The 15,307-nt window shown below is 33.4% G+C and overlaps 1 protein-coding gene across 1 annotated transcript; it reads right to left on the bottom strand.

Annotated features, from left to right (window-relative positions):
• Positions 1–1,106: 1,106 nt before the first annotated feature.
• Positions 1,107–14,003, bottom strand: COP1 (Transducin/WD40 repeat-like superfamily protein). Its single transcript, XM_028085159.2, has 13 exons — positions 13,572–14,003; positions 12,942–13,019; positions 10,963–11,118; positions 10,441–10,797; positions 9,113–9,270; positions 8,662–8,727; positions 6,189–6,267; positions 5,359–5,514; positions 5,118–5,216; positions 4,723–4,827; positions 2,112–2,291; positions 1,638–1,748; positions 1,107–1,562 (listed from the first exon to the last, which is right to left on the bottom strand). Exons 1-13 carry the CDS (start codon positions 13,884–13,886, stop codon positions 1,392–1,394), a joined length of 2,031 nt encoding a protein of 676 aa, XP_027940960.1. The 5' UTR covers positions 13,887–14,003; the 3' UTR covers positions 1,107–1,391.
• Positions 14,004–15,307: the final 1,304 nt, after the last annotated feature.

Here is a 15,307-nt window from a genome sequence, read left to right as displayed (position 1 = left end):
AACTTTTTAAAATTCTACCAATCTTAGTCTTACACATTTTGTGATTTTGTCATTAATTAAGGTCAACTGAAAACCTTTGAAGCAATAAACCAGAATATTCACTGATTATTTTCTTTTCTTTTGAGTCCAAATTGTTTGAAAAGTGAATCTAATTTGTTGTTCAGTAAAAACTATTGTAGAATAAAAATTAAACCAAAAGTAAAGGAAAAATATGTGTAATACTACCAAATGCAGCATTCAGAATTTTAGCTAACGACCTCTGGAATGAGGTGGAAAAATTATGAAGGGACTGATTGGGAAATTTTAGAAGTCACATTTAAAAAGGGAAAACAAGTTACGGGTGTTCTATGCGTCACCCTTGCTTGAGTCATCACATATACATGGTCTCTCACCTACTGATTTAGGAAGATATGATAATAAGTAATGCAGTGATAAATGCATGTTCATACTTGGCCTCTACACAGTTATATATTCCAAAAGATACCTTTTGCATTCTGAGAGTATATGACAATCATTAACTGTCAAAATTGGATGAGACTATTAACTATCAAAATTGGATGAGACTATAATCAGATGATGAAAGCTTTGAAATGTGAAGTGTGCATCATTGTATGAATGACCAACTGGTCCTTATTTCCTCTCAAGTTAGCAATAATTTAGTGACAACCTAGTAGCAATGCAGTAACAACCAATGATCAAAATTTTATTAAAAGAAAAAAAACTCTTTCCTATCTTATTTTGATATAAAATCCGATCATATATCTATTCCCCACAGAAACAAAAAGGATGGAAGTGAGAAGCAAAGGTTGAAAAAATAAAATCAGACACTTAACACATCATGTGCTTACCAAGAAATGACAACATAAAAAATAATCTCAATAAATGTTCTCCAAGGACAACTTTAAAGTTAAATTAAGTTACTTTAGTAATCAATTGAGAACTTCAACTTTAACACAATAGTAATAATAATTATAATGAATCTAAATATTTAAATCATGTGTACCATGCGCTTTGTTAATATTATTACTATCACATGCTAAAATTGATAATTTGTGCTAATATTATTAATCACATGCCAAATTTGATATCTTTTCATATCCCGGAAATTTGTTAATACAAAATTTGAATACATTTGAGGTCCTCAATTTGTAAAATTTAAAGATCGGTCCCTCAACTGGTTTATACAAAATTTTAATACATTTGAAGTCCTCAATTGGTAAAAAATTTAAAGATCAGTCCCTCAATTGATTTATCAATACAGGTTCAGATATTTCATTAAAATCCTAAAGCCTGCCATATACATTTGAATATTATGTACAATTAACAAATGATACAATCATAGCATGGGAAAAGATAATACCAATTCCACATTCTATTCATTTTGTTCATGATCAGGCTGCAAGCACCAACACTTTAATGGTGCCTTGACTGTTGGCAGTTAAAATAGTTGGGCGATCACTCTTCCAACACACAGCACTAATGAAGTATGATCCTGCCTCATCTTCCGCATCATCCATATCAGGGGACCCAAATCTATGCCAAGTCAAAGGTTTTGAGATTTCCTGCAAAGCCCCAATTGAATCCTCAGTTATGTAAAAGGTAAATCCACAAGAAAAAGACAATTTAACACCACAAACCTTGTGGTAGACAAAGACTTCATTTGTTTCACTCCCACATGCAATATATTCACTGCTAACAGTAAGACCGACAAAGTTTTTCTCATTTGCATGGCCTTTGAAAGTACGAACCTGCACAGATTTGAGTGAAAATGAAAAAATATACATCTATATTACACAATAGGTATCATATTGGTTCGAAGATATTGAGATACATTTATAGTAGACAATAGTTATGATATTGGTATACATGTCTATTACACAATAGGTATGAAATTGGTCCAGTGATGTTGGTATACAAGTGTTGATAAATAAATATAATATTGGTGCAATAAAAAACTATTAGATTTTCAGATAAAATTTTCAGTATGACATGTAACATCTTGAGGCAGAGTGATGACTAACAAAAATTAATATTATCCACAAATTAAATATAAAATGTAGGATAAATTAAAAAAAAAAAATCTATCAAATCATTTTGTTCATGTTACTCACTGGTAAATTTTCCTTCACATCCCATAATCGCAGTGTACTATCTGTTGATGCAGAAGCAAGTTCATAATTAGACAAAAATTTCACATATGAAACGGCCTTCCTATGCCCACTGAAAACATGGACTGGCCGACTAATATTTCTCAAATCATAATAATGGATGTGGTGGTCTGCTGATCCAACCTGCAGAAATATACAAAGAATGTTCGTATTAGATAAATCAAAATTGAAGATAATCAGTCATTAACTAATACATAGAATGCTCTTATTAGATATATCAAAATTGAAGATAATCAGTCATTAACTAATTGAAGAATGCAATCAAATTCAAATGAATCATTGCAATTTTATAACAGCAGGCAATTATACTACATATTTATTACTAATTATTAGAATGATATTTATAACACTTATCGACAATATTTATATGCTCCCATGTACTGATACTAAAATCAATGCGCATACAAGCAGCCCTTAGTCTAATGTTTTCTATAAGAAAAATTCTATATGCAGAATACATATATGGACACACAAGAAACACAATTATGTCTATATCTTATATAAAGTACAATTAGCACAACCTACTACAAAAAGAATTGTGAGAATTATGAAAAAAGAAAATGCTAAAGAGAGACCAAAGATATATAGAAAAATAATGATCAACCTTTAAGGAACCATTACATCAGAGATATTTAGAAAGTAATGATCAATCTACACAAAAATTAGAGGTTCTCCCATGAACTTAGTCAAAATATCCATAAGCTGATCATTGGAGCACAAATTTTATTGGACAACTTTTCTCAAATAAAATGATTATTAGTTCTCCCATGAAATACAGTACTAGATGCAATGTTAATAGTTGTTTGCTTATAATAGTACATGCTAATTTGTCAAATTTCACAAGATTACAGCTCCTTAAAGAATTGTTTTATCCACACAAGTTCAGGAGGGACTGATGTCATCCTCCTACACTCAACTGTAGCACTAGAACAAGCAATCACATTTTGTTTCTTGCTTTCCAAAGAACAATATTGCCTTTGATGAAAACACAACATCCAGTAGTGGATTCATAGGTCCACAATCAATCATACAAATTCTTTTAGGACATAGAAGATGTACTTGCTTTGAGAAATTACACTATCTTCCTTTGCTTGAGCTGTTTCAATGGCCATAAAGTATTAAAGATATCCAAAATCTTTGATCTAAAAGTGATTGCATAAATGCTTCTTTAGCTGAGAAATTTTTGTAGCATCATTCTTTGTAATGACTATACCATCAACAACATCTATAATTAAGTTCACCAATTTCTCATAAGTGATGTGAAGTTCAGGAAGATCTGTTACAAGAAGATGAATTTACTACAAGAGCTCAAGAAAGGAGAAATGAAGAAGTGGAACTTCAAAGTCAATATTAAGACTATGAAGACAGATTCACAAAAGGAACGCAAAAGAGATTAGAAAAATATAAGAATATTTCCTTTAATTTTCTTGTAAATAAAAAAGTAGAAAATTTGTTATTTTAGAATTTTGAGACATAGTTTGGACATATTCTTATCCTTCTCCCAAAAGAAGTTACAAGTTTTGAATGCTCAAAGAGTTCCCAATATATTGGATTCTACATATTGCCACAAGGTACAAAACTGAAAATCAGTTTTCTTCCACTACTTAACTTTGTCTAATGGTATTTTACTATCATCTTCCAAATTATTATGGAAACCTCGGGCAAGAAACCAAAGTTCAACAAATGCAGACCAAGATAGGTCATTTTTGTCATTAAACTTCACTGAAGTAATGGTTGGTATCCCAAACTAGGAGTGGGCCATCCCAAAGGCAATTTCAGATCAGAAACAGGGAATTTAGGGGCAAAAAGGGAAACCCTCATGGTATCTAAGAGAGCCTGAACTCCAAAGGAAACAAAATAGTGTGGTAAAGGGAAATAAAGAGTTCAGTGTAGCAAAGTGGTGGTGCGACATCATTCCAGTAATGCAAGGCAACAAGTGGACAGCATGCCCATAGGTTAGCTACACAAGGAAGTTATGCATGAGCACAATCTGCCTCCTAGACTGCCTGGGTTCTCTTTTACTCAAAAAGAGGTGCTCTACATCTGGTGCTCGCCAGAGAAAACTGTGGTAGCTAGTGACAGAAGGCAGTGAACTACAAGCTAACCAGATGTTTGTAGTAGAGAAATGGTGACACTAGCTGGTGGCAGAAAATGATGGACTCACGTTACAATGATAGAAAACAGGGGATCAACCAGCTCTTATACCAAATTGAGAGAAAATTTTGGAAAATGCACAAGAGAGAGTGTTTCATCTCTTGGCAATTTTATTCATTTATAGGAACACTTACATTAAAGATATACAAAATAGTATTGATCAAACTACACAGGTCAAATAGGTAATGCATAAGTTAACCTATTTAACAAAGTTAAACAATTAAGACAGAAATATCATTACTTTTAACAAAGTAAATATAAAGTATATTTCTTTGAGATGCCAAACGTCACAAGTTCACAGCAGAATAATAGATAGAAGATAGTATGGAAATGATCAAATCTAAAATGAACTAAATCTAGATGCTTTTTTCTATATTTTAACTGAATGAAAGGTACATACTGCAATATAATTGCCAGATCCAGGATTGTACTTGACACAACATATGTTTGCTTTCATGTCTATATTTAGAACACTAGCTTCCTGATTTGTGCACCAAACTTTGACCTGCTTGAAGAAAAGACACATATTAAAACAGATACCATGGTATCTGATTTGTGTCTCTATTTCCTATTCAATCACTTTCAATCATACAACAGATACCATGCCAATACAAATTGAATTCGAGAAAGCAAAGTGCAAAAAAGTTGGTAAACTTTTTAAATTCGTAAAAGGTGAAGTTTAAATTAATGTCACAAACATAGTTTAAGTATTTTTCATTACAAAAAATGTCAGAAATTACAGAAGCAATCCAGGGAAATAGCCATCAAAACTACCAAATAAATGTTTCAGAGCACCTTGCAGTCATCACTACCGGATACAAGCATAGAGGGATCTGTTCTTGAAAAATCAACACTCCATGCTCGCTTTTCATGCTCTTCATATTCCATTAAACTCTGCAACAGGAAAGATAGTAGCAATGAGTAAATATTCTGTAGAACATTTCGACAAGCATATAAAAATCAAAACAATATTAATAATTAAGACAACAAAACAGCTGATACAAGAACAAACTGACCATGTGAGTTCAACAGTTACCTTCCGAGTGGTTACATCCCAAACAGTCACAATTCCTTCATAATCACTGCTAGCTATTTGGTTCTTAGCATATTTATTCCAACTCAAGCAACTAAGTTTTGAACGTGTAGACATCTCCACAACTGGACAATGAGCATCTGTGGGTTCATTCACAACCTGGAAAGCAATAACATAGGGAAAGGTCGTTTTGTATTCATAATCCATTACTATTTGTTTAAGAAATATTTAAAGGGAGAACCCTTACACTAGGTTTAAAAATCCTCCAGAAAGCATGTCTTATGCTTTGTTTAAATACACAACCCCTCAAGCATCATATTATACATAGTGCAGCAAATTTCTAACTGGTTGTATAGGTGCACTTAGTTATACTAGAACACAAATTCAACGAAAAAAAGACCATAAATCAAATAATTCCAAATTTCCAAGGAGATGCTTCTACTTTAAATGAAGTATGCGAAATTCTTTAATTCTTTCAGATTTTATGATATACTTCATATGTCCCATGAAGGGTTACTAATATGTTCTGTCAAATATCAAGAGGAAAGGTTTTCCTGAGAACAAGGTTTGTAGTTGAATTAAAGACAAATTGGTCAAATTTAAAGACATTATTTATTTAATAATATCAGTGAAAATTTCATCGTCATAAGTCACAAGTGAAAAATGTTTTATTCCAAATAAACTATGAAGGGACCCCACTACCACCTAAGAATAGATGAAACATTAATTAACAGAATCTATAAAAACACATTAACAAAAGTGCTAAATTAACAATGAAAAGAGAATAAATAAAAATTATTATTAAATTTGAAGTAATAGGGAATCCATCTTACAGCAGAAAAGTCAAAAACTTTAATGCGCCGAGAAACTCCCGCAGTAGCAAACAAATCATCATCACGATCAAACTCTATGCTGCAACATACATGTTAAATCCACGCATTCAGAAAATATAGTATTTATAAGAAAATTTAAGTACTCAAATATATGAATAAATGTAATGACCACTTTATTCAATGATAAAGTTTATTCTGCCTAACTTCGTACATTTAAAGGCCTACTTGTCTGTCAGAGTGCCTAGTATTATTATCTCAACGTGAACTTCTCCAGCACAAGATGTGAACAAGTATGAATAGCAAGTTTAGTACCAGCATGACAACATTGTCATGACACAGTACTCAGCCAATCACGACCCAATATTTGATAATCAATATGATAACAAGGGCCTTATACACTAAACTTTACGTTAAAAAACTTGAACAAATGTCTATGATAACCACATCAGAGAATTCCAATCTAGGAACATAACATTAATGAGAATAAAAATTTATTATAAGTCATTGCTTTAACTGTTCCAATAACACCTTTAACTGTTCCAATAACACCCGTATCCAGACAGGCAGACACCACAGTTCATCAATGGAATAATTTCCAATAAATTCACAAGTAGTTGGAGGGATATTGGGGTACTCATTATCAAAGGATTTTCAGAGTCCAGAGTTATGTATTGAGAAACTACTCAATGATTTACTATACATGCTAAGGAATTATTGGTATCAAAGGACATGATGACAAAAGTTCTTCCATGAGTAAAGATCAATACTGTTTAGACTTAGTTGACATTACAATAGTTTAAAGAATTCAAACAAAGGTAAAGATTTATAACATACGCCTTGAATTACTGTTTAGTCTTAGTTGGCATTACAATGCAAAGGTAAAGATGTATAACATATGCCTTGAATTACCATCACTATTTGTTGGAGATAATTCTTTGCATTTTTCTATTAGTTGTTAGAGATATTTCTCTTTGTATTTTTCTGTAAAGTGTATCTTTCAGTTTGTTGTTGTGTTTATTAAATGGATGGTGTAGGGTGCGTTTGTTTTCACGTTTCAGAACCCAAACACACTAGTCAGTTACAACTAACTCTTCCCAAAGGCTATTCTCTAGTCCTTATATACAGGCCTTCGCATCATTCTCTCGTCTATCATATTTCCTTCTACATTTCATCCACTAATGATTTTTCTTATTATAATTTCGTTTGTGGATGCTTACTGTAGATTTACTAGAATTTTTCCTTCAAAACACAGATCAGACTTTCATTTTCAACGGTTTCAATCATGGTTAAACTTCAGTTTAATACTAAAACTAAAGTCAGCAAATGGACAGGGATGGTGAATTTCATCCTTTTCAAGATTATCTTACTTCTATTAGCATTCATCCTTTACATACTGAGACCATGCTGTTCTTATACCAGTTTACATTACAGATCACTTGCCCTCTACTACTGTTAACTTTGTTGTACCATTCATTCTTCTTTTCAAGACAGCACCTGATTATGGATTTCTCAAGACTTCTGAATGCACTTGCTTGCCTTTTCTTAGACCATATAATGCAGACAAATTGGATTTTCAATCTCAAGAATGTCTCATCCCTGGATACCCAGCCTCTCACAAGGGTTACAAATTCTTATCTCCTTTTAACCAACTTTACTTTTCTGAACATGTTATTTTAAATGAAAACAGGTTTCCCTATTTTGAATTCTTTAAACCCGTTAAACCTGCTTCCACACCTTTTTCTCCTATTTAATCCAATATGTCAATAATCTCATTACAGAAACCATCTTCATCACCCGACCCACTGAACTTATTTCAAACCCTTCACCTATATATCCATCCGTACCCAATAAAATAATGCTTCTGATGAAACATGCAATCCTTACTAAAGCTTTATCTCCGACCAGATTTCTTTCTCTACCATCCAAACCCATTGCAGTTGATCTACTCTCTGTGTCTCACCCACCCTGAGCTGGGGGAATAAGGTTTCTCCTTCCACTCAATTCTTATCTATTTCTCTTCTTTTCTTTTATATTCCTCTCCAACTATTTTTTTCCCCTCTATCAAACGGAGCATTCAAGTTAAATCAGTGAACGGGACAGTGATGATAAATAACGTTAACTATTGAAGATAATCACAGTCACGTTACAAATATAGGATAAATTCCTTTGCATCCAATATTAAGAAGAAAGAGAAATACAATTCCATCCCAACAAAATGCTCTCGTATATCTGATGACACACATTTTACAATATTACAACACCACATATTACTGATTAAATTAAAAATACAACTGTAGTTTACCCATAGCATGGTTTTTTGAGTTATGTCAACCACAATGCAATAACTGACAATAGGTTGGAACTGAACAAAAAGATTAATTAGGTTGCTTTTAAAGTAAAGGCAGCACAAATAAAAAACATCAAAACGCAAGTGATGAATACCAAGTGTTCTATAAACAATTTCAAAATTCACCTGGACACTATATTTGCTGAATGGAATATATCCCCATGTCTTAGTTCTGCAATGACTCTCAGTCGACTGTTTCAAATGAAGCAAATGTTTAGAGATAACTGTATATGGCTAACTAAATACAGTATTAATTGATATTAACACCAGCATCTTTGTTAAGAACCACATAGGAAAGGTAGAAATGAAAGAACAATTTATTTATTGACTGGAACTGAATAGAGCAAGGAGACCTTCCTTAGTTAATACAAAATACAATTTCCTACAAGACTGCTTTCTTCCTCACAAAGCAGTGCCCGGCTACAAAATCAAGGCCATCTAATTGAACCTACTCTAATAATCTAACAGCAGTCTTAACTGTTCCTAACCAATTTGACTCTCGTTCGCTCTAGATGCAAAATACCCTTTGACCCTCAAGTCATAAAAATTGGATATTTGAATAAACTGATAACTATACCTGTAGCGTGTGAAAGTTGTCAAGACTGACTGAAAATCTTCAAGACCAGCACTATAACCTTCTCGACTTATGAGACTCATGTCCCTTTCTTGTTGGCTATGGGGCTTATCAGCTGCATGTCGTCGCTTTTGTAGGTAACACTCTTGTAGATCATTAAACTAGACCACAGGAAGGGAATCAAAAAGGATTCAGAGAGGAAAAAGTAAACCAAGTTTATAGTTGCAAATTCAATGATAAATATCAAAAAAGGTATATGCTAAAATTCTTTACAAATTCATGACCAAAGTTACATGACAATAATAAAGAAACTACTTTTCTAAGCTAGCTAAGTTTTTAAAGGCATTTAGTTTCCATGACTGATAAGACATTCATTCTAATTGGGATTGATTATAAATTTGTATCTCGAGAAATTGTATCATGATATGATACATTGATATTTGTGCCTGTCTTAATTAGTTAATTCGCATTATAGTATCAAAAACTAAGCCTGCAAGGGTATTGAATTACAGATAATGGCTTAATGCATTGTAAATATAAAGTCTTTAGGTCAATGAGAATTTCATAACACATTTAGCTCTCAATGTGCTTAAGCACAAATCATCATACAGTTGAATCTTAAAGCATGATTCCTAGATCTATATCTCATTGTCATCAATTTTATTTTTCTGTAAAATGATAAGTATCCTTTAAATCTCCTCAATATATACTACTTACACCACTTAGATCATTTCTTATTTTTCTTTGCCTTTGTTGTCCAGAAACATAGTTCACAGGAGCTCCATATTAATATTTGCTAACCATCTATTTTGCATACAAGCCATCCCTAGTCAATATCTACCTAATATAAAGCTTTTAGAAATTAAAAAAACAAGATTTTCTACCTTTTCTCAAGTCCACTGACTCATTTTAGCCTTCACGCATCCTAAATTTGTAGCTGTCATTTTAAGTTCTGTAGAACCAAACAGCCTGGGAGCTAAGTCTAAGTCTCTCCTAATATGTGCTATAGCTACATTAATTCTGAAGCTAGTGGCAACATAAATGACCATAAATTAAATATAAAAAATGAAGAGTCTTAGCTCAACGTGTGTTGATCAAACAGTAAAATTCCAACATTATTGTTCGTACATTTGAATGGGATATGTTTATGAAAAAGTGCAGAACTACTTATGGAATAAATGACTCCCCAAAATTACAATTGCTTTTAATAAAAATTATAATTGCTTTTACCAGTCATGAAACTAAACTTATTCTGAGGCAAAAAGCTTTTAATAAAATATCTGAAACCAATTGACATAGAAATAAAAATAGAAGTGTAAAACCAAGAAAACCTGTGTATGGACCCTCTTTTTTCTAACTAGGGCAAGACCCGACTGATTTATATGTGGTGAATCTGATCCAGTGACAGCATCCCTTCTCTGAACTCCATGGCCGTGTGAGTTAATTTGGGACTTTCCATCATTTTTCTTAGTATGGCTGCCTGATGACAACCCTCCTCGAAGATTTAGCGGACTAGATATAAGGCCACTGCTGCTCTTGTCCAGTGATGAATGCCATGATTTTCTTCCACCCGAATCATCAAGCATTCGCAATTTTACAGAGTACCTATCCCGTGCTCGATACAAATCCATTCTATGTTTCTCTACAGAATTAATGTCCTCTTTTATAAATTGGAGATCAGTTTGAACCTAAAAGTGAAAAATTTAAACACCAATTGTAGCAATAAGCAGAGATAAATGTAACAGAAATCCGTAGTACTATACAGACCAACTACTGCAAATAGAAGAATGAAAAATGGAAAATATTAGCAACTAAGCAATAATTTAGGTAGAGAGAGATTGTAGCCATCACACCTCCTTCAACTCATCAACTTTTTGCTTGCGTAAGCAATGCAGAAAGTCTAACAATATTTGCATATTTCTCTCTGCTTCTTCTTGCTCCATTTTTCTTTTCTTTTCAGCAAGAAGTGATAAAAGAGTGTCTAGCTCTTTAATTGTCACATCACAACCCTGTATTAACATAAACAGAAAAAGGAATCACAGACAAGATAAAGCATCAACGACATCCACAGTTTCATGTGAAACAGAAATATATAACCATCAAGTGATCTTCAATGTTCTAAATTGTATGAGCTCCAAACAGAAAAAATATGCAACTGGTTCCACAACTTAATTAAAACCCATTCCAAAACCATTATTACATTCCTTGATCTAGCCTAGTGACATAAACAATAAAAAATGCAAGAAATATATACCATAAAGAATGTTAAAAACCAACTTCAGACCAAAAGTTGTTAGCACTGTTAAAATTATGGCTGTTATAGTATTGTACAGCTAACATAAAGCTGCTTTTGGGAGTACCTATCTATTGGTTAAGGAACACAAGTTGTAACCTTCCTCTTTGAGCTGTACTTGTACACGTGCTTTTATATATATACATGTACATCAGCTGAGAATACACACTAATTTTTCATCACTTCAAGTTAGTAACAAGAGCCCTGTCCCCAGACCACTTCTGTTAACTGTCTCCGGCAATTAGCTATTGTCGTTTAGTCCAACAAAGTCAAGGTTAGGTGTGCCTTGAGGAGTGTGACCCAACCTCAATGGTAGCCTGACCAAAAGCTCTTTGGCATGTTGATTGCCGCCAGCTCCTCACCACATGTGTGTGTCCCAAGGGTCGACTTCACCATTCCAGTGTCGGAATCACACCAGATCACCGTTGTTCATCTCGTTGACATCTTCTAGTTCGTTGCACACAACTCTCTACCCTTATAGACATGGAGTCATGATTCCTTGGTCAAGGATACAATGACCTTTGGTAAAGGAAGTTTGTGTTGTTCCAAATGAAGAAAAATCTCAAATAATTGACTTCCAATTACAGGTTGCTTTATGACAGTCAGTTGAACAAAATGTCTCAGAAATTCTTAGATCCTTAAGACATGTTCTTTTAGGAAAAAATTGCAGGATATTTTTGGTAATAATATTCAACATCCTTTTTATGCCCAATCTAATGCAGAAGTTGAATATAGATCTATTGCTCTAGCTACTTGTGTAGATTAAACAACTCCTTCAAGAGTTGAAATTTTGTGAAGTTGAGAAATTGAAGTTGTATTGTGATAATCAGGCAGCCCTTCATATTGCTTCCAATCCTTTGTTTCAAGAAAGAACCAAACACAGAGATAGATTGTCATTTAGTACTGATTTATCAGCTACGACCAGCTTGCATACATCTTCACTAAGTCCATGAGAAGGCCTAAAATTCAATTTATAAGATTCAAGCATGGTGCATACAATTAATATACTCCAGCTTAAGGAGAGTTTTAAGAGTATGACTGTTGTGCAGCTTACATAAAGTTGTTTTTGGGATGTACTTGCACTCAGCTTTAAAATACATATATACATCAGCTGAGAATACATAATCACTGATTTTTCATCACTTCAAGTAGCACAAACAGTTTTAGCACTGGGGTTCCTTAACCAAGTTCTACAGTTCAATCCCTAGCTTGGACACAAAGTTAAGGTACTACGGCATTACTTTACCTCAAAAATAGAGTGACCCAGTAAGAGGGAGACTACACCTCCTGGTAATACCAAAAAGGAAAAAAACCAGCTCCAGTTATAATATAATCCTCTTCCATCTGCTCTACTGTTATTAGAAGGTCCAATTATAGAAACATCTACAGACATTCTTCTGGGCTTATATTCATAATTTAACAGAACACAAAAAGTAAGATGAACAGACTACAATACAACAAAAATCTCTTACTATTGCACAAGTAACATGTTCCAATGGACAAATTCTAATCAAGAAAAAGAGTGAAAGCACAACTAACCTTTTGCAATGCCTGCCGGAAATGTTCCACAGGTGAAGCAGTTTTTGATATTTGACGCGCAGAAGTCTTCTTCAGTAGCTACAAATGTGGTACATAAACCGTACAACAATAAGCTGCATTTCCAATATATTTGGAAGATAAAAGTCACACTCTAAAAACTATGACGTTTCAGTCAGCAACATTGCAAGTGTCAATAACTAATTAGAAGCGCCCAAAGAAAGATCTAAAGACTCCAGACAGCTTCACTCGCAACACACATTCTACTGAAAACTTAACGATTCTTATCTTAAACACAGGGTTTAAGAAAAGTCGCAAGCGAAAATCAATTCAAGTTTCGGTGCAAAAGCAACGGAACTATGAAGGAGGTGATGAGCGAATCACACGCTAAAAGTTTGAGTAAGCAACATTACAAGGAGAAATTTGTAATTACAAACACTACAAATGCAAACAGAAAGATCTAGGGACTCGAACCAGCATTCTTCGCCACACACATTACACACAAAAATAAATAAAATAAAATAAAACAAACTAAACGATTCTTCACTTTACGGAAACTCGCAAGTGAAAACGAACATTGCATAATGAAACGGAAGTATATTGTATAGAGAAGATAATGAAAAGGAAGCGAACCTTGTCGAGTAAAAAGTTAGGGAACAAGTTGGTGTTGGTGAGGTAGTGGCCGCAGCAAGGGCAATCGTTCTTGTTGCGGAGGTGAGTGATGATGCACATGTAACAGAAGCTGTGGCCGCACGCGGTAAGGAACGCGTCCTTGATGATCTGCATGCAAATCGGACAGAGAAAGTCCTTGTCCGGCTCCGACGTGGAGGCCGGGAACGTGTCACCAGATGCGGCGGCGGATGCACCTGTGTCGGCGGCGGCGGCGGCTCTGGAAGCCTCAGGTTTGACGACGGCGGGGACGAGAGGCCCCGCGGAGAGCTCTTCCATGAGGTTAGTTACTTTTTTTTATCGCAGAGTTGAGGTTGCGAACTTGTGATGGTTGTTTTGGTTCGGCTTTGGGATTTTGGAGAGAGAGAGGGAGAGGAGAGAGAGAAAGCGTGTGGGTGTGATGGCTTCCTCTTGAGATTTGAGGGAGAGAGGAAGAGAGTGGGGCCCACAGCAGTAGTGATGTGAGGGTGAGAGAACTCCACGTGACGGATACGCTAGCACCATGATGTTGCAAGCCACGTCACAGAATGCCAACCTCCAGTGCGAATATAAAGCAGAAAAAAAAACATTATGAATATCAGTATCTATTTATTGGTGGATGATATATGAGCATTCATTTTTTAAAAGTAAAAATATTATTATTTTATTAAACATTTTAGGATTGTAGAAAGAAAGAAAGGTTGAACGTATAAATATTTTCTTTTTTATTGTAGAATTTTATAGATCTGAGTTGAATATATAATGAAGAAATTTATTATTTATAATTGTCCATTTTTCTAGAGCAGCCTCTCATTGTACATCAATAAGTATTTATCTATGAAAAAATATATATGTAACACAAATTTAGATATCTTTGCCTCAATTTTATAACTTTCAGATAAATTTCATTGAATAATATTTATACTAAAAACAGCGCAGTAGATTAAAAGTTGTGTGATTAATTTTCGAATTTATTTTATTTATCCGTTGGGCTTCATGTTTCTACTAGACTGTAATCTCATTTTCCTATGAGATGAGATCAAAGGCATGACCTTACATAAAACGGAAGCGTCATATTCGTTATGTTTGGATGATATTATTGTTATATGCGTGTGTGTGTGTGTGTGTTTTTTTTTTTTCAAATTTAAAATTTATTTTAAGAAAAGCTTTTACGTAACTTATTCTAACACACTTTAAAATAAAGATAGCACCTCTCTATCTTCAATAAATTTTTTATCCAAATAAACTTTATTTATGAGTTTGTCGAATCAACTTACAGTCTCTTTTGATACTTTTCACATTCAACAATTTGTTAGAAGAAGAGAAATTATATTTAATTTACTATTTTTTGAATTATTGATAAAATAATAAATATTCGTGTATTTAAATAATATAAAAAAAGTAATAAAATATAAAAACGTTTTATTAATAAACAACATAAATAATTTTATAGTTTGACAACGAAAATAACTATTTCTTTTAGTAAATGCCATTTTAACCCTCCTTAGAAGTATCCTATGATATATTTACCCTTTTAATATTAGGATTGACTAAAGTATTTGAAAAAAAAAAGTAAAAATTTATGAAAGCAAATATCTATGACATTAAAAATATGATATTGTTTTAACCATATATATAATATGTCCGTTTAGATAGTTATAATGAATTTGCAAAGTTTGCAAAGTTGACAGGAGATAGCGGTAGCAGTTAGCAGTATTAAT

Source organism: Vigna unguiculata, chromosome 8 (assembly GCF_037176805.1).
Source record: "Vigna unguiculata cultivar grain cowpea cultivar isolate G323 ecotype 2 chromosome 8, ASM3717680v1, whole genome shotgun sequence".
NCBI classification, from domain to species: Eukaryota; Viridiplantae; Streptophyta; class Magnoliopsida; order Fabales; family Fabaceae; genus Vigna; species Vigna unguiculata.
Note: the sequence above shows the minus strand (reverse complement) of the source record. Positions and strands in the feature narration are given on the sequence as shown.